At 53.3% G+C, this 25,970-nt stretch overlaps 12 protein-coding genes across 12 annotated transcripts; 6 read left to right on the top strand and 6 right to left on the bottom strand.

The window, feature by feature from the left end:
• Positions 1-152: 152 nt before the first annotated feature.
• On the bottom strand, positions 153-1,868 carry NECHADRAFT_103350 (uncharacterized protein). Its single transcript, XM_003045839.1, has 3 exons — positions 1,553-1,868; positions 314-1,495; positions 153-263 (listed from the first exon to the last, which is right to left on the bottom strand). The coding sequence occupies exons 1-3, from the start codon at positions 1,651-1,653 to the stop codon at positions 218-220; spliced, it is 1,329 nt and encodes a 442-aa protein (XP_003045885.1). The 5' UTR covers positions 1,654-1,868; the 3' UTR covers positions 153-217.
• A 516-nt stretch (positions 1,869-2,384) lies between these two features.
• Positions 2,385-3,007, top strand: NECHADRAFT_90799 (putative mitochondrial 37S ribosomal protein MRPS12; the record flags this gene model as incomplete). The annotated part of the gene is made up of 3 exons (XM_003046398.1): positions 2,385-2,387; positions 2,637-2,855; positions 2,933-3,007. 3 exons carry the CDS (start codon positions 2,385-2,387, stop codon positions 3,005-3,007), a joined length of 297 nt encoding a protein of 98 aa, XP_003046444.1.
• Positions 3,008-3,085: 78 nt separating this feature from the next.
• NECHADRAFT_99132 (uncharacterized protein) lies at positions 3,086-4,940 on the bottom strand (the record flags this gene model as incomplete). The annotated part of the gene is made up of 4 exons (XM_003045838.1): positions 3,086-3,442; positions 3,496-3,784; positions 3,831-4,826; positions 4,890-4,940. 4 exons carry the CDS (start codon positions 4,938-4,940, stop codon positions 3,378-3,380), a joined length of 1,401 nt encoding a protein of 466 aa, XP_003045884.1. The 3' UTR covers positions 3,086-3,377.
• Positions 4,941-7,884: 2,944 nt separating this feature from the next.
• On the top strand, positions 7,885-10,688 carry NECHADRAFT_57941 (uncharacterized protein; the record flags this gene model as incomplete). The annotated part of the gene is made up of 2 exons (XM_003046397.1): positions 7,885-9,998; positions 10,048-10,688. 2 exons carry the CDS (start codon positions 7,885-7,887, stop codon positions 10,334-10,336), a joined length of 2,403 nt encoding a protein of 800 aa, XP_003046443.1. The 3' UTR covers positions 10,337-10,688.
• A 262-nt stretch (positions 10,689-10,950) lies between these two features.
• NECHADRAFT_76172 (uncharacterized protein) lies at positions 10,951-12,053 on the bottom strand (the record flags this gene model as incomplete). The annotated part of the gene is made up of 2 exons (XM_003045837.1): positions 10,951-11,444; positions 11,498-12,053. The coding sequence occupies 2 exons, from the start codon at positions 12,051-12,053 to the stop codon at positions 10,951-10,953; spliced, it is 1,050 nt and encodes a 349-aa protein (XP_003045883.1).
• Positions 12,054-12,686: 633 nt separating this feature from the next.
• NECHADRAFT_16750 (uncharacterized protein) lies at positions 12,687-13,784 on the bottom strand (the record flags this gene model as incomplete). The annotated part of the gene is made up of 1 exon (XM_003045836.1): positions 12,687-13,784. A coding segment is annotated over one exon (1,098 nt), but the record flags the coding sequence as incomplete, so codon positions are not given.
• A 517-nt stretch (positions 13,785-14,301) lies between these two features.
• NECHADRAFT_66175 (uncharacterized protein) lies at positions 14,302-16,675 on the top strand. Its single transcript, XM_003046396.1, has 2 exons — positions 14,302-16,186; positions 16,236-16,675. Exons 1-2 carry the CDS (start codon positions 14,332-14,334, stop codon positions 16,301-16,303), a joined length of 1,923 nt encoding a protein of 640 aa, XP_003046442.1. The 5' UTR covers positions 14,302-14,331; the 3' UTR covers positions 16,304-16,675.
• On the bottom strand, positions 16,674-17,748 carry NECHADRAFT_33637 (uncharacterized protein; the record flags this gene model as incomplete). Its single annotated transcript, XM_003045835.1, has 2 exons — positions 16,674-17,548; positions 17,601-17,748. The coding sequence occupies 2 exons, from the start codon at positions 17,746-17,748 to the stop codon at positions 16,674-16,676; spliced, it is 1,023 nt and encodes a 340-aa protein (XP_003045881.1).
• Positions 17,749-17,985: 237 nt separating this feature from the next.
• On the top strand, positions 17,986-19,155 carry NECHADRAFT_102416 (uncharacterized protein). Its single transcript, XM_003046395.1, has 6 exons — positions 17,986-18,049; positions 18,147-18,190; positions 18,318-18,371; positions 18,594-18,687; positions 18,740-18,793; positions 18,846-19,155. Exons 1-6 carry the CDS (start codon positions 18,038-18,040, stop codon positions 18,852-18,854), a joined length of 267 nt encoding a protein of 88 aa, XP_003046441.1. The 5' UTR covers positions 17,986-18,037; the 3' UTR covers positions 18,855-19,155.
• Positions 19,156-19,460: 305 nt separating this feature from the next.
• On the top strand, positions 19,461-21,798 carry NECHADRAFT_32266 (uncharacterized protein; the record flags this gene model as incomplete). Its single annotated transcript, XM_003046394.1, has 5 exons — positions 19,461-19,649; positions 19,700-19,788; positions 19,838-20,430; positions 20,476-20,619; positions 20,663-21,798. The coding sequence occupies 5 exons, from the start codon at positions 19,461-19,463 to the stop codon at positions 21,796-21,798; spliced, it is 2,151 nt and encodes a 716-aa protein (XP_003046440.1).
• Positions 21,799-22,134: 336 nt separating this feature from the next.
• On the bottom strand, positions 22,135-22,629 carry NECHADRAFT_76167 (uncharacterized protein; the record flags this gene model as incomplete). Its single annotated transcript, XM_003045834.1, has 1 exon — positions 22,135-22,629. The coding sequence occupies one exon, from the start codon at positions 22,627-22,629 to the stop codon at positions 22,135-22,137; it is 495 nt and encodes a 164-aa protein (XP_003045880.1).
• A 1,768-nt stretch (positions 22,630-24,397) lies between these two features.
• Positions 24,398-25,297, top strand: NECHADRAFT_76166 (uncharacterized protein; the record flags this gene model as incomplete). Its single annotated transcript, XM_003046393.1, has 1 exon — positions 24,398-25,297. One exon carries the CDS (start codon positions 24,398-24,400, stop codon positions 25,295-25,297), a length of 900 nt encoding a protein of 299 aa, XP_003046439.1.
• Between the last annotated feature and the right edge of the window lie 673 nt (positions 25,298-25,970).

Raw genomic sequence — 25,970 nt, 5'->3', positions numbered from 1 at the left:
GGGGTACTGTACTCGATGGTTGTGAGGTACTGAAACATCATTCAACTCAACTCAACTCGTGGTTGGCTGGCAATAGTCAAGGCAACCATTCTCGATTTACAACACAAAAACAATTATTCAATGTTTCAGTGGACGAGACAACATGATAGTTTCAATCTTTTGGCATTTTTTTGTTCCTATTTATATCCGTTCTCTTTCTACATTGCCTCTATCCCATCTAAGAAGTGTACTCCTTCTGGAGCAGCTTGGCAATAGTGTTGAGTCTGACATAATGTTAGCATTATCACTTTATAGACAGAAACATATGACTTACTGAATGTTGCTGGTGCCCTCGTAGATGGCACCAATCTTGCTGTCACGGAAGTACTTCTCAGCAAGACCCTCACGCACAAAGCCCATGCCGCCCATCCACTCAACGGCAAGACCGCTGACGCGGCCGGCGACCTGAGAGGCGTAGAGCTTGGCCATGGCGGCGTCCCTGACAAAGTTCTCGCCGGCCTCCTTCTTGCGAGCGGCGTTGTAGACAAGAGCGCGGGCGGCGGCGATCTCAGTGTAGGACTGGGCGATTTGGTGCTGCATGCCCTGGAACTCACCGACGAGCTGGCCGAACTGCTTGCGGTCGTTCCAGACGTAGCGAGCAGCGTTCTCCCAGGCACCGAGGGCCAGACCAGTCATCTGGGCGGCGATACCAATGCGACCCTCGTTGAGCAGGCTGATGGCGTACTTGTAACCGTGACCGCGCTCACCAAGGAGGTTCTCCTTGGGCACAACGACATCGTCGAGGTTGATGACGCAGGTGCTCGAGGCGCGAATACCCAGCTTCTTCTCCTTCTTGGCGATGGAGAAACCAGGGGTTCCCTTCTCAACCAGGAAAGCGGTGATGCCCTTGTAGCCCTTGCTGGGGTCGAGGTTGGCAAAGACGATGAAGAGGCCAGACTCCATCGAGTTTGTGATCCACATCTTGCCGCCGTTGATCTTGAAGCCGTCAGCCGTCTCAGTAGCCTTGGTGGCCAGCGCGAAAGCATCGGAGCCAGAGACGGGCTCGGAGAGACAGAAGGAGGCGACCGTGTTGGTCGCAAGGCGAGGAAGCCACTTCTTCTTCAAGGCGGGAGAACCGTAGTTGATAATGGCAGTGTTGCACAGAGTGTTGTGCACATCGACAAGGACAGACACGGAGGGATCAGCACGGGCGAGCTCCTCAATGCCGATAATGGCAGAGGTGAAGTTCATGCCAGCACCACCATACTCCTCGGGAATCTCAACACCCATGAGACCCTGCTCAAACAGCTGCTCAACAATCTCGGGGTCCATCTCCTCAGCCTCGTCCATCTCGCGAGCCTTGGGGAGGACAATATCGGTGGCGAACTTGGAGACGGTGTCGGCCATGGCGGCCTCGACCTCTGAGAGGTGCGAGATGGGCGTTGGGGGGATCTCGGAGATGTCGATGTGGTCATTGCGACGGGTGGCTGTGGTGGACAGAGGTCGGGCAACGTTGCTGAAGGGTACAGGTAAGCAATTGGTCTAGACAATTGGGTTTGTGTGTTTTGCTTACGGGCTTATCCTCGTCATGCAACGGGGAGCGGTGGCGACGCGCTGTGTAAGACCTCGTCCTCCTCTCAGGGCAGGGCGCAAGACCCGAGTAAACGACGACATGGCGGAAGAAGATTGGGGGTATCAAACGAAGAAACTCGAGAGAGAAGGGGGAAGGTTACAAAAATTCCAACAGGAGGGTCGGAATTTAAAAAAGGGAAAGTCGGAGGAGGAAGTGGGAGGTGTCTGATCGCCGAGATATCGAGGTGGAGGAGAGACAATCACAAGCCACGAGAGGACAAAACAAGCCGGAACAGGGACAGCTTCCTTTAATCGAGGTATGTAAAGGAAAGAGAAAATGAAATGAAGAGTAGAAATCAGCTCCTCCCCCCCTTTGACCCCCCATATATCAACGCAGCCACACTAATACATTGCCTACCCGCGGGCGTCTCGCGGTTCAAGAGCTGGTTCTTCTCGGCCTTGGGCAGCCGAGGATAACCACCCGAACAGTCGAGGTCATTCGGTATTACACCGGCAGTAAAACAGTTTGGGGAACCGACGACCGGTAGCTGTTGACAGAATGCGGGCGGTGCGGGGAGGAGGACAAGATCCGGGGATTAACCGGTGACGTCAGGTGGGGCCCCAAGATGCCAGATGCCGGGGTAACATGTGATCTAATTCGGAGGACGGAGGATGATAGATTCCGTTGAAGCTCATCACGTGATTCAATTGCGGGAGGCTGAGATTTTGATATGGCTTCATCGGAGCTTGGTGGTGTAGGAAAGAGAACAGGTTGGAATTGGATCAATTCAACCCACGACAAGCCCCAACCCGACCCGATACCATCCGTCACAATGGTCGGCTCCATCCTCCGCCAGTTCTTCTCCCCGGCCACCCGCCGACCCCTCGCCTCGGCCGTCATCTCAACACCAAACCGCCTCCTCAACACCCCCCGATCCTTCACCACCTCTGCGCCCCGCGCATTCGCACCTACAGCTGCCCGCCCCGCGACGCTGAACCAGGTCCTCCGCGGAATTCGAAAGGGCAAGCGAGCTCGTCACGCCGTTTCTCCTGCCTTGTCCAACACGCATTGCCCGGCTCTCAAGGGTGTGTGTCTCCGTGTGGGTGTCGTCCGACCCAAGAAGCCCAACTCTGGCGAGCGCAAGACTGCTCGTATCAAGCTCTCTACCGGCGCTTTGATTACCGCCTACATTCCTGGTGAGGGACACAACATTCAGCAGCACAGTGTTGTTCTTGTGAGAGGCGGCCGAGCGCAGGATTGTCCCGGTGTGCGATACCGTCTCATTCGAGGAGCTCTGGATCTGGTATGTTTCAAAGATGCTGGGCCTGCAAATTGGGGTCTGAGGTTGCAAGTGAGAATTAAATACTAACAATTGTCTAGGGCGGTGTTGCCAGCCGAACAACAAGTCGAAGCAAGTTTGGTACCAAGAAGCCCAAGAAGGCCACTGTCGGTTAAGCAATTGGAAAAACGATTTGTCTAGATATATCGTCGAGATGACTCGAGGTGGCGCAATGATGGATGGGTCAAGGTCGTCATGATAGAACCTGGCTACGGCCATGTATCGATATTGTACATTATTTTTAAGCAAGTTCAGCAGCCATGCATGCCAAAGATCCCAAACAGTCGATCGATTCGATTCATACACATCTACATGACCAAAGCTGTCCAAAGTATTTCAAACCTAGACGCCTAATTTTGTCCACTTGCAAACATCCCCAACCCACCCATCAAGTGCGGCCTAAAAATAAGGCAAACAATCTACCGAGCATTACAACCTGTATGATAAACGTACAATCCCGCCGCTAATCTTCTCCATGCGGTTGCTTTACTGCTGCTCCTCGTAACCCTGAGGCTTCTCAATACCGTTGAGCTCGTAATATCGGGAGGTGCCTAGTTGCTGTGTTAGCCAGATCATCCATACGTCACAAGTCACAAGTGCTTACAAGAGTAGCCCTTCCAGTCAAAGTTCTCCTTGGGGTTGCAGTGGCAACGGAGATCAAGACGCTTCTGCTCACCAGTGGGGCAGTGAGTGAAGGGAACGTGGTAGTAGGCAATGTCGTTGAAGAAGTGAATCTGCTCCTTCTTGAGGAGAAGACCAGCAGCGATAGAGTGAACGGGAGCATCACCCCATCGCTCGTAGAAGAAACCACCGTCCTTGTCGAGAGACTCAAAGAAGTCGAGGTAAGGCTTGCTTCGGAGCCAAGACAGGCTACCAACCTCAAAGTTGGACCACTAAAAAGTGTTAGTTTATGAAGGCATTTGAGACGTTTGAACTCACAAAGTGGCACTTGTTGTAGGTGTTGCCGCCATCGTCACTAAGGAATCGCATCGAGTTGTCCTCGGAAATGTGCTCGGGGTGGTTGGCCATGAACTTCTTGGTGCTGTCCCAGAGAGTAGGAATGGTGTCAATGTACTCGTAGAGAGAGAGAACGAAGCTGTACTTCTTGTTGTTCTCGTGCATGACACGGAAGGGGTCGTAGTGGATATCGCAGAAGAGCTTGACAGAGGGCTCAACGCGCCAGTAGTACTCGTAGTTCATCATGATCTCCTGTCGGAAGAAGAAACCAGACTCGAATCGGCACATGTGGCGGTAGCTGACGGAATCACCGTAGATGATCTTGCGGGCGGCCATATCCTCACGAACCTTCTTGGCCTTCTCCTGGTCAATCCACTCGGGGAAGGACCAGTGCTCCTCAGGAATCAGACCGTAGTGAGTCTTACCAGAGCAGAGAGAGCTGGTGACCTTCTTGAACTGATCATCGAAGGGCTTGTCGTTGAGGAAGACCCAGTCGTAGTTGTATCGTCGGTTGAATCGATCCTCGACCTGACGGATAGACTCGGCAATCTCCCAAACGTCGCTGTTTCGAGCAAGAGTGACAAAGGTGGCGTTCATGCGGGGACCAGGAGCAGTGCCCAGGAGGTTGTCCCAACCAGGCTCGCCGGGGTTCATGGCCATGGGAGCGTTGGCGAGCTCATCGGCAGGCTTAGCGGCGCCCTCGGGCTCAACGGGAGCAGCGCCCTCAGCAGCAGGCTTCTGGGCGGGAATCTCGTCCTTGGTGAGGGAGGTATCATCATCGCCGGGAACGGGGGCGGTCTCTCCTTGGGGGAAGTTGACAGAGTTGCCAGAGTTGGGGGCATTGGGAACAGTGCCAGGAGCCTGCTGGTTGCTACCAGTTGCAGGGCTTCCGGGGCCACCAGGGAAGTTTCCAACGTTGCCGGTGACGGGGATGGTCTCGTATCTCGAGTTGGAGAAGAAGTAGAACATAGTGAGCGTCTGGGACAAGACACGTTAGCGAGTGGCGACGTAAGCTGGCGAGAGCAGGAGGCGGCGACATACAAAGAGCGCGAGCGCAATGTAGCGCACGTAGCGCGTATGACCAGCAGCCATGGTGAAGATGGATTCGACGATGCGGAACCGTCAATAAAGGAAGGGCTCGAAGAATCCGAAAAAGGTGATGATGAAGGATGGAGAAAGGATGATCTGTCGCGACGGGGAGTGGGCGCGCACAGGGCGAAAAAAGATTAGGAGCCAAGCAAGGCCGAGAAACTTTTGTACTAAAGGTGGCACTCAAACAATCATCCCGTCCTCGATGGAGTCTGAATGACGCCTGAAATGGTCGACTGTGGACCTGAATCAACCAAGGAAAAAAGAAATGCAAGACCACACGATGCAGGAGATGCTCGTGATGGGGGAGAAGGAGGAATAAAGACAACGACAAGAGAGTCGAGTCGAGTCGATACGGGAGGAATGGGGGATGAACAGAGTGTCCGGGGATGAGCAAGGAGCGGGTCTACGATCGTCAAGTCAGGTACGCGGGACTTGAAGGTACAGCGAGATGCCCGCCAAGACAAGTACTTTGGGGCGGTCTGTGCTACTTGAGACGTGGCCTGCCCTCCTTGGGAGTACTTGGGGTCAGGTACTCTTCATCAAAAGATACCTATGCCTTCTCCTGGCGCTACTTGAGCTGATGCCTCTGACGTTCAGGGGGTAGAGGATCTCTACTAAAATCGTGGCCGCCACAATTCGAAGCTATTGCCCGCTGGTTCCATCTTCGTCAGAGTCCAGACGCTTGGATGGAGCAGAGCAGAGCTTCCAGTGATAGCAACCTCTTCGGCGCCTCCAGGGGGCCCGGCTGTTCCTTCAAGATAGGGGACGGGCACGGAGGCTGACAACCCAGATGCGAGTCTTTTGCAAGGCCCCTCGTCTGCCAATTCGGAGGGATTGCGTCCCCCTTTCATCATCACAGCCGCCTCCCAGCTGTCATTCGAGAACTGATGGAATGACGGGTCCACTGCTACTACAAGCCGCATCACCAAGACACTTTGTGGCAGCAGCTTTGCTCCTTGATCCGGCAAGGCGGCTTTTCTCGATGCCTCACCACCTTTTTTCTCGTATTTGTTGATTCGAGAGGGAGCCCCCTTTTACGTTTCCTTGGCCTTGTTTTAGGCGGGCGATAAAAAAAGGTACCTTGCGGCTAGGAGCTCCGCGCTCAGCCTGTAACAGCTCAATTCTCCCCACCTTCTCTGCAAGCGTCGTATCCCTTTCTTTTGCTTACGAGGCTGTTATCGACAGGGGATGTTCGCCAGACCCCTTGTTTCAGCTTTCGTTGAAAGGTCGAGGGAGGCTAGAAGTCTTGTCTGCAAATAGAAGGGCTTGATATCTAAGCTCGTTATCTTGAACTACGTGTACAAAGATACAATCTCTATCTCTCTTGTATTATGCACTTTCAGTCCTGGGTTGGGTACAAGTCAGCAATTGCTCTCAGTCGTCACCAAGCATGAGATGAGATGGCGACATTTGTATATTTCCGTCGTAGCCGTAGCTTTTGTCGCAATTTCATGAGTCCACCAGCTACTGCACAACCTCAGCTCGCCTGCGTCAAATAAACGATGGCCGGCGACTCACTCCGCGCCATAGGGCTTAACAAACCATACTATGTCTTTGAATACGCTTGAGGGGGCCATGGAAGGGGTTCGTCGTGAGAAGATTGGAGAAGAATAGATAACTAACTGATCAATCGATCAGCCATTTGACCGCTGCGTCCTTACTACAGGTTGACACGTACACGCAGCAAGCCTTAAGATAAGGGAGATCTGTCCGTTTCTAGCAGACTCGTAGTCTAAAAACCACTCGATCATGTCATCGGCCGGCGATAATTGTTTCCAACCGTTCCTCAGAATAAAGGCAGAGGTCGAGGTAAGCTGCAAGCGGTTAAAGAACAATGCAACTCCCCAGTCGTTGCATGCAAGTTCGGAAACGCATTGTCTTCAATTGGAGCACGGTATCACGATCTAAAACAGAAATATCCTTTCCAGATGCATCAGAGCCATGCATCATAGCAGGGTCTCACCTCTGAGCTTGGAAGTCAGCGTTTTGAGGCTTACAAGCCATAACGCCCTTGCAGGTTTGCAGCGATGGAGCTCTTCCAAAAATTCTCTCACGTGTGAATCCACGTGACTCAGCCATGCCTGCGCAGGTCCGTGCTCCGGGAACGGAATATCCCACATGTGGGGAAAGGCTTGGAGCACATCGCTGGCTCCTCGTCGCATCATCGTTGGCAGAAGAGCCTCGCCGCGCATCTCTTCTGCACTGCGCTCTCCGTTAGCCGGCCTCCCCCAGCATCTTCAACCTCTCGGCGTTTAGCCAGAGCTCTGCGAACCTTGTCTTCCCAGTTCCGCCAGCTTCCTGCTATCTTTGCATGGTTGGCTAGGATACAAACCTCCTTCGCCCGAACTGTTCAAAGACATCATGATAGATTTGTGCGCGTTGGCCGACCCCGCAAGGATCTCCTTTTCTTAGTGGTGAGTACTTTTCTTTGGTCTTTCGCGTCTCGACCCCCGACGATGCGTCTGGTGATATCTGCGGTTTCGTCCGTAGAAGCCTTCTGGATGCTTCTCCGGAGCCCGAACCTTCCTGGACGATCAACGACATTTCGCCAAAGGGACCTGTGGATGGGGCGAACATGGGAATAGTGGTCATCACTCCGCCAGGGCAGAAGCAAGGCTTGTCGACATGGACAACTCCGAGGACGACTTGGCTGTGCCTAGATCACCTATGTACAATGTGCCCGACAAATTCAGTAGAGTGGCCACATGGGAATGGGCGTTGGTTCTGGGATATCGAAATCCGAAACTTGGCGATATATCCTTTAATTCTTCCGAAGGACCACGATCTTTGTCGTCTGTCAGGCAGGGGAGCGCTGGATGACAGCTTGGGCGGGGCCCGAAGCTCAGGGCTGCTAAAAGGACTTAACCTGGCCTCCAGACACAATACTAATTTCTTCCTAGCACAATCACCGTTCACTCCTTTACTTTCGAATCTGATAACCAACATGTCATTCTTCGGTTTCGACGCAACCGGTCGCCATAACACGGCGGCGCCTGGCTTCTCCCAAGCCCACGACCCCTTTGCAGGGTTGTCGGGCAGGGATGGAGATGGCGACGATGCTCTCGACTTTGAGGATACCTATGATGGTCTTGGAGATCAGCTTGAGGAAACCGGCGATGCGTTTAATGACGATACTTTTGGAGACAGTGGCCCTGCGGTAGGAAAGAGTGTTGGCAAGGATTTCGACTTTTTCGGCCAGACTGCCAAGGTTGCCGGTGCTATTGAGGAAGAACATGTTCGATTCCATCGCCAGGGACCAGCGATCAGGACCGCCCCCGCAGTTCCTCAGTATGGCGCCGCCGATATGCACTCGTACTACTCCAACCAGCCCGCCCAACAGCCTGTACGCTCTGGCTATGAAAAGTACCGAGACCCTGAACCGCTTCCCGATCTCCACGTCGACAGAAGTATCTGGGGCATTGGGCCAGCCAAGCCCGCCAAACAGGCTTCTCCCGCTCCTCCTGTTCAATCTATCCCGTCCGCTTCTAGTCGCAAGGTCATGAGTCTGGAGGAGGTTGAGGCTGCTATGCGAGCTCAGCCCAAGATCCCGACCCCTCAGCCTCCTATCGCAGAACTGGCTTATCAGCAGCCTCCTTCTGGATATCCTGTTCAGCAGCAACCTCCCCAGCAGCATGGACATGGCCACCCCGTGACTATCTTGCAACGACCTCAGAGCATCCAGCCGAAGCCCACGCCGCCAGCCCAAGGTCTTCAGGCAACTCCTGTTCAACAGCACCAGCTCCCAGTCCAGCCTACCCAGATCCTGCAGAACCCTAACCGCTCTACCCCCGATGCGCGGGCGGCGCCTCATGGCCACCAGGCCAAGCACTCCCATGGCACCGCCGCTAGTCTCGCTCAATTGCAGGCGCATCCTCAGATGATGCAGATGTCGGAGGAAGAGAAGGCAGCCTTTTTGGATCAAGAGACGAAGAGGGCCAAGCGTAACCATAAGATCTGGCTTCTCTCCAAGGACAATGGCTTGATGACTCCACAAGACAAGAACTTCATCACCCGCATCCAGCTCCAACAGCTCGTCTCCGCCACTGGTAACCCTGTTGATGGCTCAGATGCGTCCATTGCGGAGGATTTCTACTATCAGGTTTACAGCCACATCCGAGCCGGTCAGCGACAGAACCCCAGCCAGCCTCTCAGCAACTTTGCCCAGACGTACTTGTACCAGACTGGCAGCCGTCAGGGTGGCATGCGACGACACGGCCGACCTGCTGAGAACCACTTCCAGCGAATGGAACAGCAGGTCCAACGAGCTGTTGAGGCTGCCAAGAACAAGCCTAAGAATCCCCAGCTTGTCATCGCTGGCAGTCTAGGAAAGATTTCTTTCAGCAACGCAAAGACTCCCAAGCCTCTCCTTAACATCAAGCGAACCGAGAGCGACCACCAGCGTCCGAGCAGCGGAAAGAAGGGCTCCAGCCTCGACCGAAAGACGATCCTACGCAACGTGGAGAAGGTGTACCAGACCCTCATGCAGATTGAGGACCATGTTCGACTTATTCCCCCTCCCATGACAAGCCCCGACGAGGAACTGGAGAACAAGCACAAGGAATGGGCTACCGTTCTGGAGGCTTACAACGCCAAGCTTTGGGGTGAACTCAAGGTTCATGAGCCGATTGGAGTCATCGTTCCTCACCCCTTTATTGCTTTCTTGTCTTGCGCCAAGGGTGAGAAGGCCATTCCTCGAATCTTCCCTCACCTCTCTTTTGAGCAACGAACTACCATCTTGACCATGATCATCTACCATCTCGACCAGTTGGATGTTGTGCAAGGCGCGGCCATCAACCCGGGTGAGGTGACTACTCTTAACTCTCGGATGCGAGAGAAGATTGAACTGTTCATCTCGACTGTGATGCCATCACTGATGCAGTACTTCAATGATACTGGTTTGGATATTGTTGATGGCGTCCTCAACCTCATTGCCACAAAGCTCAACGTGGACCTCATCGCCAGATCGAGAATCGGCGTGTCCATGTTGACACTTATTCTTAGCCGTGCCGTCCTCCTCAAGCAAACGGGCGCCGGCACTCCGGAGCAATGGGATAAATGGTGTGTGAGCCCTCGAGTAGATATTTGGACTTGAACTAACGACCATTAGGGACCGCACTTTTGAGACCTTGTTTAGCAGACTTGAGCCTTCGTTGCCTCACATCTTCCCTGGTAGTGTCAACACCGGAGAGGACGTCTATGTGTGGCAACTTCTTGCAGCCATGGGCGTCAGCGCGTCTCACGACCAACAGACTCGCCTTGTCTTGGCTGTCAAGGACCGCGTCCTCGACACGGTTACTGTTTCAAAGACGCTACCTCCGGCTATGGCGGCCGAGCGGCTAAACAGCGTCAATCTGTTTATGCGTTCCATCGGGTTGGATGTTGAGCTTCTCCAGTAAACAGACGTTTGATATTACACGCAGTCGATGGCGATTCTTGGGGTTTCTGGGTTGGCATTTGGGAGCACTAGGGAGAACCGGGATAATGCGTGGTGCATAAAAACAAAGAATCAAGTTTACTTGTGGGTTGATGGAGGAGAATATTGGGAACGACGCATCGCGGTTGGCATTGCATGATGGGTGTACCAAATATCAAAGCGTAGAGTGCTCAGCTCAGCGCACTCTTTGTGTTTACCGGCATAGGTTACCATGTCGGACGACTGACTACTCGTGGAGAGAGTTTGGGAGCGGGCTCTTTTCTATCGAGAATAAGTTATATAGTATTTCGAATTATACGCGTTTTTGCAAAGCGACTGAGGTGCTTCCGTGTTGGATCAGTGTCTCATTGCATAACCCATTCTATGAATTGCATTGTATCCTATTACGCCGTCTCATGCATTTTAACCATCTCCAGGACCTCGTTGCCATTGACGGCCAGCCTAGTCAACCATCATGTTGTCCGAGGTCGTAGTTTGGTGTTTTGGACGTCGAGGGAGGTGCTTTGTCACTCCGCTTAGTTCTTTCGAGTCGAGCTCTTGGTGATCCTCAACCAAGTCATCCTTGCTGGGTTCTTTCTAAGATTCGCTTGGGAAGCCGGGTTTGGGCTTCTTCACTTTGAAGACAGCCTCAAAGTACTCGTCATCATCCCACTTGCGACCCAAATGGGGAACAGAATCCTCCAACGGCCGCTCCTCCTTTGCAGCGGCGTCAACCTTTGTCTCCTTGCCCTTTGTCTCCTCGTCCTGAGTTTCGTCCTCAGTGGGACGCAGAAACAGACTCTCGTTGTAAACCTCCCAGGCGGCCTCCTCGTTCTCGTCGGTGAAGCGCAGATTGCGCCAGTTTTCGGACTGGACGGCGCGTAGGCGGTCAGCCATGGTTTCGGTAGTGACTGTATCGCCGTCTCCGGTGGTCTTGACTGTCATGTGGATAGCCCGGGCTGTGCCAGCACCTGAAGATGGGCCTGCATCCTTTGAGTTGGCTTGGCGATCGAGTTGAACGGCTGCGTCTATGTGGTGTAGCTGAGGACGAAGCATAACGAGGGATGAGACGGGGGTGAGATGGAGCTCCTCTGAAGTAACATGTTAGAGAATGCATTGCGTAGTAAGAAATGGGGGTACTTACTCCCTTGAAAGACGCCAACCATGTGTAGCTGTTTCTGAGTTTTGGGATAATGTCCACCCAGAGTCTGCGTCCTCAACACCTTGTCCTGTCGGACAGCCTCAGCCCAGTCCAGGTTATCAGCGTCCTCCTCAGTCTTCTTCCTCCCACCACGACCCTGCACACCACCAACGCCAAAACCACCAGCCAGACCATGACTACCACCATTCTTGGCCGCCATGGAAGCTTGCAGGCCCTTTCCCCACTTGAGACCCTTCTCGCGGTCGTAGGCGACGCTGTGGTCGAGGGGCAGGTCGACCTCGACCATGCCTGCGCGGGTCTTGAGGCGGAGCTCGGTGGGTGCGGCCTGAGGGGTGTCGCTGGCGGTGTTTGGGTGCTGGAGGATGAGTAGGCGACGGCCCAGCGGGAGGGAGGGATTTATGAAGACGTTGTAGGTGGCCGTGACGGGGTCGTCATCGTCATCGTCGTCTATAGTGTTTGTGGATGCTGATTGCTGGAGCTTGGGGTCGATGTCGTCGACGTCCATTGGGGTCACGGATTCGTCAGGTCGAGTAGCCATTTTAAAAGATGTAAGGTGTATGCGATAGTTGTTGGAGTCGTGAGGTCATATAACCTTCCAGGCTGCTTCTGCAAGCTGTCGAGGTCGAGATGAAGGGTAGCTTTGCGACAGATGCGTTATGCTCGCAGACAACCGTAGTTGTAGACTGTCGGCAGTCCACTTTACGAGGTTCAAATATGAAATTTGCCTGCTCCTTCCGTGTTTCTTGCGACAATGTTAATTAACAGACAAATAAGAAAGAGGGTATCACGGCAATTGCTCTGTCGAGTTGGTCATCTTCAAGGTTGGAGGGGCGCCAGAGAAATTTCCAAGCTCGTCCCCCGCCAAAGTTTAGGACTCTTATCTTATCGCCGCATGCCATCATGAAGGGTCCCTGGGTTAGACATGAATCTTTTTTATGGCCGTCAAGATGGATTTCTCGGCAACTCCTCTCAATCTATTCAACTTTTCAACCGTTTAACTCGGCTTTCAGCAAGCAGAAGCCAGTTGACTTTTAGCTCTACAACATTATTCGTCCAGTACTTGACACCATCATCGCCAGTATGGTAGGTCGTTCAAGCAAGACGAGCCCAAATCAACCCATGTAGTCGCCCAAGAAAATGCTCTATAATGTTCAACCCTCTAACGGCCACCCTTGCCACGGTCTCGTCGTCCTCCCTCCAGCACCTTGACCCTCTTGTTAAACCTCTCTCCAATTCCAGGTCCCATGCCGCTACCACGAGGTCCATCCGTAGTGTCAATGCCGCGCTTTCGGCTCTTGTCCAGGAGCGCACGAACACCACCGCCCGATTGCTTGCGCTTGGTGAGACGGTCGATGCGGTCAACACCCTCTCCAAGGTTGTGCCACTCCTCGCCACCAAACTGCATGCGATTGCTGCGACCAGACTGCTTCGCCTTCTTGGCTCGGTCCTTCTTGCTCTCCTTGGGGAGACGGGTAAAGTTGGTCTCTTCGTACTCTCGGCGCTCTGCCTCCTCCTTTCGCTCGGCATCCGTCTTCATCTTGCGACCACCCTGAACAATTGTGGTACCAATACTGGGCTGGGCCAGAGGAGCAGAAGAAAGCTCTGAAGCAACAAACTCTTCCATAGTATGCGACTTGATGCCGCGCCGGTCTGACTTGTCGCGACGCTGAGGAGCGTCCATGACCTGGCGTTCTCGCCTAGGAGGACGGTAAACGCCTGGCGCTCCTCCATCGCGCGACTTCTCGGTCGCAACATCGCTAACCAGAGCTCCGAACTTGGGTCCTGCTGAAAGTTCGCCAGGCTTACGGGAGGTGGCCTCAGTCTCGCTCTCGTCCTCGGAATCCTCCTCAGAATCGTCGTCAGATCCCGAATCTTTCTGTTCCATCTCGGCTGCCTTTCTCTCACGCTCCACATCGTCGGCTGTTCGAAGGAATCGGTCGATAGAATAGCGCAGCTTCTCCTCTAGTGGTCGGGCTCCTCTCTCAAGGTACAGACGCAGCTCCACCAATTTTGATCGCACAGATTCGTCCAGTTTGGAATCATCTTCGTCTGTCTTTTCAGAATCCGGCTTGGAGTTGCGTAGCTTGAGGAGAATCAAGAAGACGAGGTTTTGTAGGTAGGAAAGGAGCAGTTCGTTCTTGACGTCGAGGAGGGAGATGCCATCCTTCTGGTGTTCAATGGCGGCGATTTTGGGGGTGACCTCGAGCGCAGAAGAAAGCGACTGCGTCAGCGAGGTCAGCAGCGCTGGTAATGTCGTTGGGGCCGCCATCTTGTTGTATGTGTCCGAGACGTAGACGCGAGGTTGGATGTCTCGTCAAAAAGTTTTGGCTGCTTCAACTTTTTAGCGGGGCCATGTTGGAGAATCTGCAGGCCTGTCACACTAGCCACCTTGCGCCACAGCACACCTGTCGCTGCTCTCGCTTGCTGCCGATCCCCGTCCCGGCAAGGGGATCTTCCGGACTTATCTCCTGACTAAGCGAGGCGCCGAGCTGTTTGTCTGGAACTTGGCCAGATAATAGGGACCTGAAGTCCAAAGTGGCCTCGAAGCTCCCTGAGTTGGCGTCTAACTCGTGCAGCTTTTCCGCTGACTTGATTCACCACCATATCCATCGTATCAACGACCGCCGGTCGAAGCAAGAGCTCTTGAGCCTCTTGTTGGCAGACTATCTAGTCTTGCATTTTCCTCCCTCGCCGTCGCGGAATCTCGATCCGCGCATTGTCGTCAGCTCCAACCTGGACTCGACATCTAGCATCCATCTTTCGCAACGCTCGTTCCATTAGATTTACGCCTGTCTGCGCATGACCAAACCTTCAAGATGCATTTCAGAGACTTTGCGCCTTCAACAGCGCTTCTTACCTCGCTTCTAGCGGTTCCCCAGCTGGCCTCGGCCTTCTACCTCCCCGGTGTCGCCCCGACCACGTACAAGGACGGAGACAAGGTCCCTCTCTACGTCAACAGCATCAAGCCCGTCGCCGCGCCTCAAGATGCTCGACTACACTCTGTTGTCTCGTACGACTACTACCATCCCGCGTTCCAATTTTGTCAACCCGAAGGTGGACCTCAATATGTGTCGGAGAGTCTAGGCAGCATTCTCTTCGGAGACCGAATCATGACCTCCCCCTTCGAGCTCATCATGGGCAAGAACGAGACCTGCAAGCCCCTTTGCGAGACGACATACCCCGAAAAGTCCATCAACTTTGTCAGGAGCCGTATCGAGCAGGGTTATAGCTTGAACTGGCTGGTCGACGGCCTCCCTGCTGGTCAGCAGATTAAGGACCAGCTGACGGGCACCACCTTTTACAGCTCTGGCTTCTTGCTCGGTCAGGACGATGAGAGCGACAACATCCTCTTTAACAACCACTACGAGATCTGGGTCGAGTACCACGAGGTGAACAACGATGCTACCCAGCGCCGTGTTGTCGGCGTTGTCGTGGAGCCCAGCTCCAAGGAGTACGGAGGCAAGGCAGACTGCGGCAACCACCAACCCATTGTGTTCAACGGAAAGGATCAAAAGGTCGCCTTCAGCTACAGTGTTTACTGGCGCAAGTCTGATACCGCTTGGGCTACGCGTTGGGACAAGTATCTGCACGTCTTTGACCCCAAGATTCACTGGTTCTGGCTTATCGACACTGCTATTATTGTCGTCATCCTCGTCCTGACTGTCATGTCGATCCTGGTCCGAGCCCTGAAGAAGGACATTGCGCGTTATAACCGACTTGATCAGATCGACCTTGACGATTTTGGTGGCACCTCGGTCGTTGAGGATGGTGTTCAGGAGGATTCTGGCTGGAAGCTGGTTCATGGCGATGTCTTCCGACCCCCTCCTCGTCCTCTTCTCCTGGCCATCCTCGCGGGTAACGGTGTTCAACTCTTCTGCATGACGGGCTGCACTATTTTGTTCGCCCTCCTTGGATTCCTGTCTCCCTCCAACCGTGGATCTCTCGGCACCATCATGATTCTACTCTACACTGTTCTTGGCTTCGTTGGTGGTTACGTCTCAGCCCGAACTTACAAGGCCTGGCAGGGTGAGGCTTGGAAGCTCAACATCGCCTTGACTCCTCTCCTGGTTCCTGGAATCGTCTTTTCCTGCTTCTTCCTTCTGGACCTCTTCCTTTGGGCTAAGCAGTCATCGGGTGCGGTTCCTTTCACCACCATGCTTGTTCTCGTCGCCATCTGGTTCATCATCTCTATTCCTCTGTCGGTTGCTGGCTCCTGGCTTGGTTTCCGCGCCCCTGGCTTTGAGCCTCCTGTGCGCACCAACCAGATTCCTCGACAGATTCCTCCCGTGAGCACCTATCTCAAGCCTATTCCTAGCATGCTCATCGTCGGTCTCCTTCCCTTTGGTGCCATCTTTGTCGAGCTGTACTTCATCATCAGCTCCATCTGGTTCAGCAGGATCTACTACATGTTCGGTTTCCTGTTCCTTTGCTACGGCCTCATGATTGTCGTGTGCGCCGCCGTCACCATCCTCATGGTCTACTTCCTGCTTTGCTCGGAGAACTACAACTGGCAGTGGAGGTCTTTCCTCGCTGCTGGCATGAGCGGTGGTTACATCTTCCTCAACTGCCTGCTGTACCTTGTCACCAAGGTCAAGCTGGGCGGTCTTGCTGGTACTGTCCTCTACATCGGCTACAGTGCCCTCATCTCGTTCCTCTTCTTTATCCTTGCTGGTGAGTTGCCCGTCCTAATACCATTGTCCATATCTAACTTGATACACAGGCTCCATTGGCTACTTTGCAAGCTGGTGGTTTGTCCGCAAGATTTACTCCTCCATCAAGATCGACTAAGCTGTCGTATCAGTGGAGGTTCAGCAGAGGCCCTGAAAACGGGTCTTGAACGATGGATATCTTTATGACAGGGAGACGAGTGTGGCGTTTGTAACAATACATGTACGACCAGCGTCTGAATTTGCGATTTCACCTCGCGTCACTCCTTCGATCGCGATCAAGGGTCAGCCGGAGAAACGATGGCAGCAGGGCATGTGTAGCGATATCAGGTTGTTGTGTCGGCGGAGTAGATTTGTTTCATTTTTAGACGGGCAAAAGAGATCGGGAACGGGCCCGGTACAATTCAAATACGTTGGTTATGGGTGAGGGAAGGCATCTCTTATTGTTTTCAGCTTCTATAGAGATCAAAATTTTATGGTTTGATTCTGGTTCAATCGTCGTCGTCGTCGTCATCCAAATCATCCAGGTTGGTGAACTGGAACTGTGCCTTTTGCTGGGGAGGTCCAGCCGTGCTCTTGGTCTCGCCAGGAGCACCAGATGGCCCTCCAACAAGACTGGCTCGTCTCCAGGCTTCTTGTTCCTTCTCCCTCTGTCGCTCCCGCTCGATGCGCTGGCGTTCGCGGTCTTCGCGAATCTTCCTCTCGCGTTCTTCTTGGGCCAGGCGAGCCTCCTCCTCCTTCTGCTTCCGCTCCTCTTCCTCGCGTTGCTTGCGCGCTTCCTCCTCAACGGGATCATAGCCCTTGGGTTCGATGCCTTGCTCCATGAGAACTTGGTTGGATGCCAGGGAGCCAGCACGGATCTTGTCCTCCTGGGGCCAGGGGAAGAAGAGCTGGCCGGATAGGGGGTTCAGGAACTGGGTCCACCCCTCGGGGAGGTTGGTGTTGGCTGATGTGGTGGTCTGCTGTGTCGCGGGTTCCTGGGACACTTGTGGCGTGCCATTCATCACGGCGGGGCTCTGGACCTGTGATGTAGGGGGCGCCGAGGGCGTCATGACGGAGGCGTTTTGAGAGTCGGGCCCAGGTGTCTGGCCTGCGGGTGTCTGACCCTCAGGGGGAGAGGGTGACACGGGGTTGATAGTCCCCGCAGGGGGCATAGTCGTCTTGCTAATGCGACGAGCATAGTTGAGTAGCTCTTCGTAAGCGATGGGGTAGTTGGGTTCGGCTGAGAAGGTGGTGGCATGCGTCGTCACGATGTCCTTGCGCGTCGTTGCGAGACTCGAGATGGTGTCGCGGATCTGGGCGTCGAGAGCTGCTGAAGACTCGCGGAGTTGCTGAATCCGTAGATAATTGTTCTGGTGCGTTTGAACTGCATACAGTTAGCATCAGGCCCAGGAGGAATGCCGTCAAAAGAGACTTACCCTCTTCCAAGCCTTTGCTCAGTTCATTGTCGGCCGCCTCGAGCTCTTGGGCATGCACCGTAGAAGGATGGTATTTGGTGACCGAGTCGATCAAATTGGCAAGAGCCTTTTCCAGCCGCTCAAAGCGACGGTCGATAAAAGTATCCATCCCAAGATCCCTGCCAGAAAAGTTGTCAAGAAGAATTATTGGATGTGAGAGAAGAAGAACAAGAACCTCCAAGACGAGGCTGTAGAAGCTCCAAAGTTGGGTGGGTCAGAAAGTCGTGGTGTGATTGGCCTAGCGCCATTGAGCTTGGTTCAGGCCTGAGGCCAAACAAACCCGGTCTTTCCCGTCCGGCAAACTCGCGCAACCAAGGCCATTCTTTTTACGACGACGAATTATCCTATCGACGAGCAATTGAACGACGCACAAGGCTTCCACCGCCCCACGAGTCAAGATGGTTTCCTACGTATGCTGGACCTCTCCGCAGAGGGCCATTATTACCTATCAATGGCCCTCGGCGTCTCAATTTCAAGGCCAAGTTTGGCTGACCTGATTCTCAACAGACTCCTATCCGCATGGCCGAGTTCAAGAGCGCCTACGGTCCCAAGTACGCCTTTCTCCTCTACCCGATCTACGATGCATATATTGTCGAACGACTACGAGTCACGAGCGAATTGCGGCATTCGAGATCGATCAAGACCGTTCAACGACGATGGCTAACACTCTGGCAATAGGTACCAGTCTCAGCCTAACCTGGCTGGCTTCACTGTTCAGTCTGCCACCAGAATGTGAGTATTCTGCTCGATCCTAAAGCACGATTCGACCGCCGAGAACACGAATGCGAACCCGAGTATTGTCCCTTCCGTTCCTCCGAAACCTTGGATCAGCTCTCGCGACCGAGACGACCAGTGCTGGGCTTCAATGATTGAAAGGGGCTTTGGAAGATGGGAAGAGCGGTCGTGTTCGAGGGATGGATTGCGTCTTGAGAAGATGCTGACTGATTGTCACAGCGGCACCCGTCTGGCCTTCTACGGCGCCCCCGCCGTCGTAGGTGTCCTCCTCTTCGCCAACGGTATCCCCCGTGTGCAGCGCGACATCCTCCAGGTACGGCAACATACAACGACATGCTCTAATCACAGCGCTGACCCCTCGACAGAAGGTCCCCTTCTTCGGTGACTTCTTCCGCAAGGAGATCCACCCCGCCGACAACGTGAGTCGCACCTCGGCTGTTAGAGCTGTTCCCCTGCTAACCTTCTATGCAGCCCTTCTAAATCAAATGGTGGAATGCGGACGATAGACATTATTCAGTGGCCCGTCTCTGTTGCGTGGGCGGCTCTGGTTGTACAAGATATTCCAATAGACGTGTTCTGAGCCTTGAATTTTGATGATTTGCTGTGAAATGTACGGGCTGTGATTGGCTGGCAGTTGTTGAGTCGCTGGCTTGGCTGCTCGCATTGCAGCCATGACCCGAATAGGAATGCAGGTCCAACAATTGAACGTCGACCTAAAGTAGTGGTTCTCAATACATTGTACCTATCAATTATGAGATACAATACAATGCTTTCAGCTTCCAAAGCCATGTGCTGGTGCAACGTCAATTGGTGACTTGACTCCGATTGGAGACCAAGCGTCCGGGGCACAGTGCAGCTCATGATGCGCCAAACACTGTCTCTCCTGCTCAATTAACAACTCCATAATCTCAATCTCGCAAGTCAATCCAGGCTTCAAGACATCCACTCATTTTTCCCACTCGACGCACGACTAGAAGTGGTCTTTCTTTTTTTCTTCGTCTCTCATGTCATGATAGCCTTTCCCTTACTTCTGCTTTAATTCTTTCTCTGTTCCTTCGCGTGCTGTCGTGTTGGACACTTGTCAACATGGAGCCGCAGAGCCTCTCATTCTGGACGGCTTCAAGCGGCCTAGTTGTGCTCCCTATCTTCTTTTGTCTACTCAGCAAGTCTAGAGGATATTTTACCTGGTTGGCCGGCTTGTTACTATTTGTCCTTGCCGCCCTCTGTTTCTTATGGCTTTACATCGTTTCGGCCGTTGTCCCAGAGCCCTATCTGGTGAGTCCTCATAGGTGACAAGTTGATTTCGCAAGACTGATCCCGGAAAGGATGAGGTTTTTCATATTCCCCAGGCGCAAAAGTATTGTGAGGGCAAATTTCTGGAGTGGGACGACAAGATCACAACGCCTCCAGGGCTGTAAGTCTCGTCTGCATGCCCCTTTTCAACAATGCTAACAGAAATCCAGTTACCTTCTTTCCCTCTTGATTCCGGGAGTGGTGCGTCCAAATGGATCTCTTGGGGGGTATATTTGCGATGCAGGCAGTCTCCGAGCTGCGAATGCCGTCGCTCTGATGTTCCTCGCCTACTTGGCTCTACAATGCCGCCATCAAATTGAGTCGCGTCTATACGAAGCGCACTCTTCGATACGATTGCGCATTCATTCGCAGTACGCACTTCACACCGCGTTTAACATTGCGCTCTTTCCGCTCTTGTTCTTCTTCTCCGGGCTGTATTATACCGACGTGGCTTCGACAGCTGCTGTGCTGGTGGCATACCTTAACCACCTCGGACGCCTTGGACGAGATCAGAGCTCACCCCTGAACGATCTCTTGACGGTCATTCTTGGGCTTTTCACCTTGTTCTTTCGCCAGACGAATGTGTTCTGGGTGGTTGTCTACATGGGAGGTCTAGAGGCAGTTCACGCTCTCAAGACATTGCGACCAGAGCGAGTTGACCAGCCGTTCATGTCGTCTCTTACTGAACAGGTCAAGTACTATCTATGGAGGTACTCGCTTGGCGATATCCATGATCCTCCGCTGAATATGCTCTGGCCGGATGGTGAGTCAAGTTCTCTGGATGCATATGAACAAGTTACTAACCAAGACACAGATATGATCTTTTGCGTTCTAAGCTTGGGCGTTGCAGCGCTTTGCAACCCGATCCGCGTCATCAGGCAAATCTGGCCGTACATTGCCGTCCTTGTATCTTTCGGCGCTTTTGTCGTCTGGAACGGTGGAGTTGTGCTCGGTGAGTCTTGCACAATGTCTTGATACTCACGTCTAACTGAAAGTAGGGGATAAATCCAACCACGTCGCCACCATTCATCTACCGCAGATGCTCTACATCTGGCCATTCTTTGGATTCTTTTCCCTGCCTCTCCTCATACCTTGCGCCCTCCCCTTTATCAACGCCCTGATCCGAGTGATCCCAAGGAAGTCGCCCAGCTCTACCGCCACGCCAGTCGTTGGAACAGGAAAAGTTGATGAGGGAAGTAAATCTCGAAGCAGTGGTAGTTCCGCAAGGAAGACATCCGCCAGATCTACAGCCACCACAGATCCGGACACCACACCCCCCGCTCTTTCGGTGCCCCTGAAGATCGCAGACTTCATCTTCAACTCCGAGATCCTCTGGCCAATCTACATCCTCGCCACAATCCTCCTCTCTATCGCCGTGGTTCGGTACAACACCATCATCCACCCCTTCACCCTCGCCGACAACCGTCACTACATGTTTTACATCTTTCGATACACCATCCGCCGAGCATCCTGGATCCGATATGCTCTGATCGTGCCATACACAGTGGCTCGCTGGATGACTTGGGATGTCATGGCTGGCTGTTCGCCCATGTTCTTCATTGGCAGCAGAAATACTTGTTCGTTTCGCTACATGGTCTCGGACGAGGTGCCTTTCATGAGCAACCCTTTCTGGATCAGACGTGGAGCCTCGGCTCGGCAGACTGATGCCCCCTTTCCTGCGGCCATCGAGGAAACTTCTCGTAATGCCCGAACCGAGGAGCAGGAACTAAACCAGGCCTTGGAGGAGGACCCTCTTTTGGCTTCTGTTGAACCAGCTTGCACATCCACGGGCCTCATCTTTTTACTCGCCACGACGTTGTCTCTCATGACAGCGCCCCTGGTTGAGCCGCGGTACTTTATCATCCCGTGGGTCATGTGGAGGCTACTGGTGCCGGCATGGAGACTACACAACCATGAACCCAACGGCCTGGTCGGGATGTTGATGTTATCAAAGCTGAGGCCTGTGGTAATGGCCTTCAGGCACTACGATATCCGTCTCATTCTAGAGACGGGGTGGTTCATCGCCATCAATGTCGTCACTGGGTACATCTTCCTCTGCAAGCCCTACTTCTGGAAGGCTGAAGACGGAACGTTGCTCGACGAGGGTCGACTGCAGCGCTTTATGTGGTAATTTCGAGAAAGAATCATACTTTTTCATGCAACAGAGTCTGCAATAGACACTTTTTGGTCATTTAGGGGCGTACATCCGAATACTTGTGGGAGACATTTGTGCCCCGTTGTAAAAACCCTCAACACTTCCCAACGCCGTAGCCATGACGCCAAAACAATAGTCATCTCCAAAAACCAATTCGTCCCATCGTCATTCGGTGATTTAATCTTCCCCGTGGAGCAACCCGGATGCTCTATGTACCGTGAGGGCTCCTCCATGTAATAGTGGCTAATACCAATCCCGAAAATCGTTCACAAGCAGCCGCAAAGACATCGACGTTCCGTTATGCGGTCATCCTTATAAACTCAAGCGATCGAGGCTTAAGCCGTCGTTGCTCCGCACGCGCCGAATAACGCCGAGCTTGAAGAACTTCTCCTCGCCTCCGGGTGTGCGACCGCCGATGTAGAACTTGTCGGCGCCTATCACGTCTCGGAAGCCTTCGCTGCTGCTATCGCTACCGCGACGGCCCGATGAGCCGGGGATGGGTATCGCGGCGCCGTTGCCGGGGGATGTGGCGGCTGTCGTCGGGCCGGAGGCGGGGGAGCGGAGGGCGACGCTTGATGAGGTTGTTTGGTGGTGATGATGATGGTGGTGGTGATGTGAAGACGAAGCGGCGGCGGATGTCGATGTGGTTGCTGAAGATGCTGCGGCTGCTGCTGCTGCGGCTGTGGTGGTGGTTGTTGCGTCGCGGGTGTGCTTGTTTGGTTGATGGGAGGATGTAGAGATGGAGGGGCCTTGAGGACGGAAGGCGGCGAGGAAGGAGGAGAGGAAGTAGGGGCGTTGTGAAGGCATCGTCGAGGAGTTGTAGAAGAGTAGATGAGTCGGAAGTTCGAAGTCGGTGATGCACGGGAGTGACTGTGCGATCCTCGGCAAATGGCGATGACGCTGATGGGCAAGAGAGGGAGATTCAAGTCCCCCCTCAAATGATAAACCCAAAACAGGATTTCCTTCTTGTATGGGAGATTCGTATCTTGACGTCGGTGAAGCGATTGTCGGCGGGGTATAACAGATTAGACAGAGGGGGGGAGGGAAAGTTTGAAGGGTGGTGGAGTTGATATTAATGGTCGTGGACCCTCTTGGCTCGTGGTCGGTCACTGACGTCGAAGGGATTTCTACAACCCGGGGGGGCAGTGTGCAGACTCTCAAGTGTGTGCGCCCGGGATTGTTGCGCTGTCGGTAAAACCCGGATCCGGGAGTGGTAATGCAAATGGCAGGGTTGCCATAGGCTGAGAGGCTTCGAACCTGGACGCCGCTTTTAGAGAGTGTGTGTGTCTGCAACAGAAAAGACAGAAAGACTCGGCTAGGCTTGCAAGTTCTGAAGAGAAAACGTTGTGGGTGAGGGTTTGCCGTCATTGGATGGACATGTACGGTCGAGATTGTCTGGAGGTGAGGGTCAAGGTATGCGAGTCGAGGCTAGCGAGAGTGAGTTGAGAGTGGTTGAGCTAATGGTTAGTGATGGAGGCTAATCAGCAAACTTGATGCCTCGGTTGATCTTCAAGTTTCGAGTTGAAGAAAACATGCTTGACAACTTGCAAGACAATCGCCTCCATCATCCACTGCCTTGTCATAACTTCAACCTCTTTCATCAAGAAAGATGAGACCTCTCAAGTCCTCCATGATGCCTAGACACCCCGCATGCACATCCCAAGTAGGAGGGCAGCCTGGACTCTTGTCATCGAAGATCCCTTCCAGTTCGAATCAGCAACGCAACCTGCATCACGGCCGGCTCGACATGCCTCGCTTGCATCCCACGCTTTGGTTCCTGACATGTCGCATCTGATGAAGGCTTGAGCTCAGCCGATACCTATCCTCCAGTTATTGATAGCCTTAACATCAGTGTCTTTAAACCTCATGCAAGACATAGAGACCTCTCTAGCTTCCGGACCACCGCAAAAGCAGCAACAAGCAACGGCGCTGCGGGGGTAGAAGGGAAGCCAAGACGCCGGTCCTCCGGGGGCTTGATAAACTCGGCTCAAGGCTCGTCGCCTTGTGACGGGCTGTGTGGAGAAAGACAAGGCCGTATCACAACCAACAAGACCCAACCGCCTTGAACATGATCTGATTTCTCGACTGTCCTGTCACGCCCTCTTCTCTCCTCCCCCGCTCGATCGTCGATCGTTAATTGGTGTTTATGACTGGCTGCGTCGGCAATCGATCGGATTTTCTTTACAGCCCGATAAAATTGTTACTGTTTGTGTATCCCTGTTCCCTGGTTGCTGGCCATGATTATCAGGTTGTATTGCTGTGATGTTGCCTGGGGGACTACCCTGGATCTCCGACACCTAGCAATGGCAGTCAGTATTTTAGCGAAACTCCAAGACAATAACATAGATGTATATCTTGTCGTATCTTCAAAGTTTATTCTCTTACTTCTCAACTCAATTCTTTTCAATGTGAGACCGTAGAATCGTAGCTTTTGCCCATGTCGGTGAGCGTTCACATGAGACAAGCCACGCCAACATCTCCTTGGCGTGCAGCTAAAAAACCTCCATCAGCCATCAAGAACAAGTGTTTCGTTCAACTCACCAAACAAACTCACCACTGATACTCGTCTCAAATCATGCCCTCCCTCAAGGCCCGGCTTGTCAGCTACTACATCTGGTGGCAATTCAAGCCAACCTGGAGTTCCGCAGCGGGCATCAACAACCGCATCGCCAAGGATCGCTTGAACCCCAGCTTTCAGCCGCCCAAGAAGCTCTACAATGACTTCTCTATTGAGGAAGCAGAGCGCTCGGGATATGTTGTTTATACCCTGACTCACAAGTCGGATACTCCCAAGGCCGCTCGCATCCTCTACCTCCATGGCGGTGGTTTCGTCTTTGATATCACCCCGCAGCATTGGGAACTTGTTGCTCAGCTGGCGCGTCGGCTGAATGCTGTTGTCACCGTGCCCATCTACCCCTTGGGCCCTGAGACTAGACTCATGAAGATGTATGAGCTTGTACAGCCTCTTCATGATGAGCTCGCTGGGGCTGATGATCCAACACCTTTCTGGATGGTTGGCGACTCTGCTGGAGGAACCATGACTTTGGTCCTCACACAGAGAGCTCGTCTGGCTGGAAACCCAACAGCCAAGCTTCTCGTACCTATCACGCCCTGCACGGACTCAACACTCCTTAACCCGGACATGCACGCAGCGTCGGTCAAAGACCCATGGCTCGGCGTAGAGGGCATCGCCGAGATTACGCAGCTCATCTGCCCCGAGATGGACACCAAGCACCCATGTGTCAGCCCCATCTACGGCGACCTGGCTCTCCCGCCCATGTTGGTTTTTGCGGCTGACCAGGACCTCCTAACGCCCGACACCAAGTTGATGGTTAACAAAGCGAGGGAGCAGGGCACCGAGGTGGAGTTGGTGGTCGGCGAGGGCATGGTGCATGTGTGGCCGCTGCTCCCCATCTGGGAGGCGCAGCAGGCTGTAGACAAGATGATCGAGTGGCTGCGTCAGGAGAGAAAGTGATATTTTTTTGGTGTTGAAGGATGAAGGAAGATGATACCCAGGAGAGAAGCTACGGCAGGTCTCTTATAGAAAGAGCTGGATGCTAGATTACCTATACTACACTACACTATTAAAGCTGGAACGATTATTGTATGATGATATTGATAAGAGCTTCTTTTATCGAAAGATATTTCTTCTACTTTTCAGACATGTCACAAATAATGAAATTGAGGCAGCCAGTTTCTTTGCTCGAATATAGCCCCGTAACTCGAAGTGGTCTTATATGACGTTGTATCCTGCGAGATGGCATAAAACAATCGCATTCGCTGTCACCATGTGGCACATCCCACGTATAGTAGCCGCTTCTTTCGAAACATAGAAGGATCCACAGAGCCACAAGATAGACGAATGATCCTTGAAGCGAATGGAAGGGTGACGTGCAGTTTTTATGCCGACCTGTTGCAAGGTTCCAGATACACGTCTTTGTGCAGATTCGGAGAATGAGCGCGAAGAGGTGTCAGGATACGAGATGGGGGCAAAGGTGAAGTGTCCCATTGGGAGGGACTCGACGGGTATGTTGTGATACAAGAAGGACCCGATCCTGATGGCTGGGTTATTGATGCTGTACTTATTATATCTCCCCATATGCTTGGCCCAATCGGGATCCAGGAAGGGGAGTCCTTGATCCTCCATG

This window comes from Fusarium vanettenii, assembly GCF_000151355.1.
Source record: "Fusarium vanettenii 77-13-4 chromosome 2 genomic scaffold NECHAsca_18_chr2_1_0, whole genome shotgun sequence".
NCBI lineage: Eukaryota > Fungi > Ascomycota > Sordariomycetes > Hypocreales > Nectriaceae > Fusarium > Fusarium vanettenii.
This window is presented reverse-complemented; position numbering and strand designations above follow the sequence as displayed.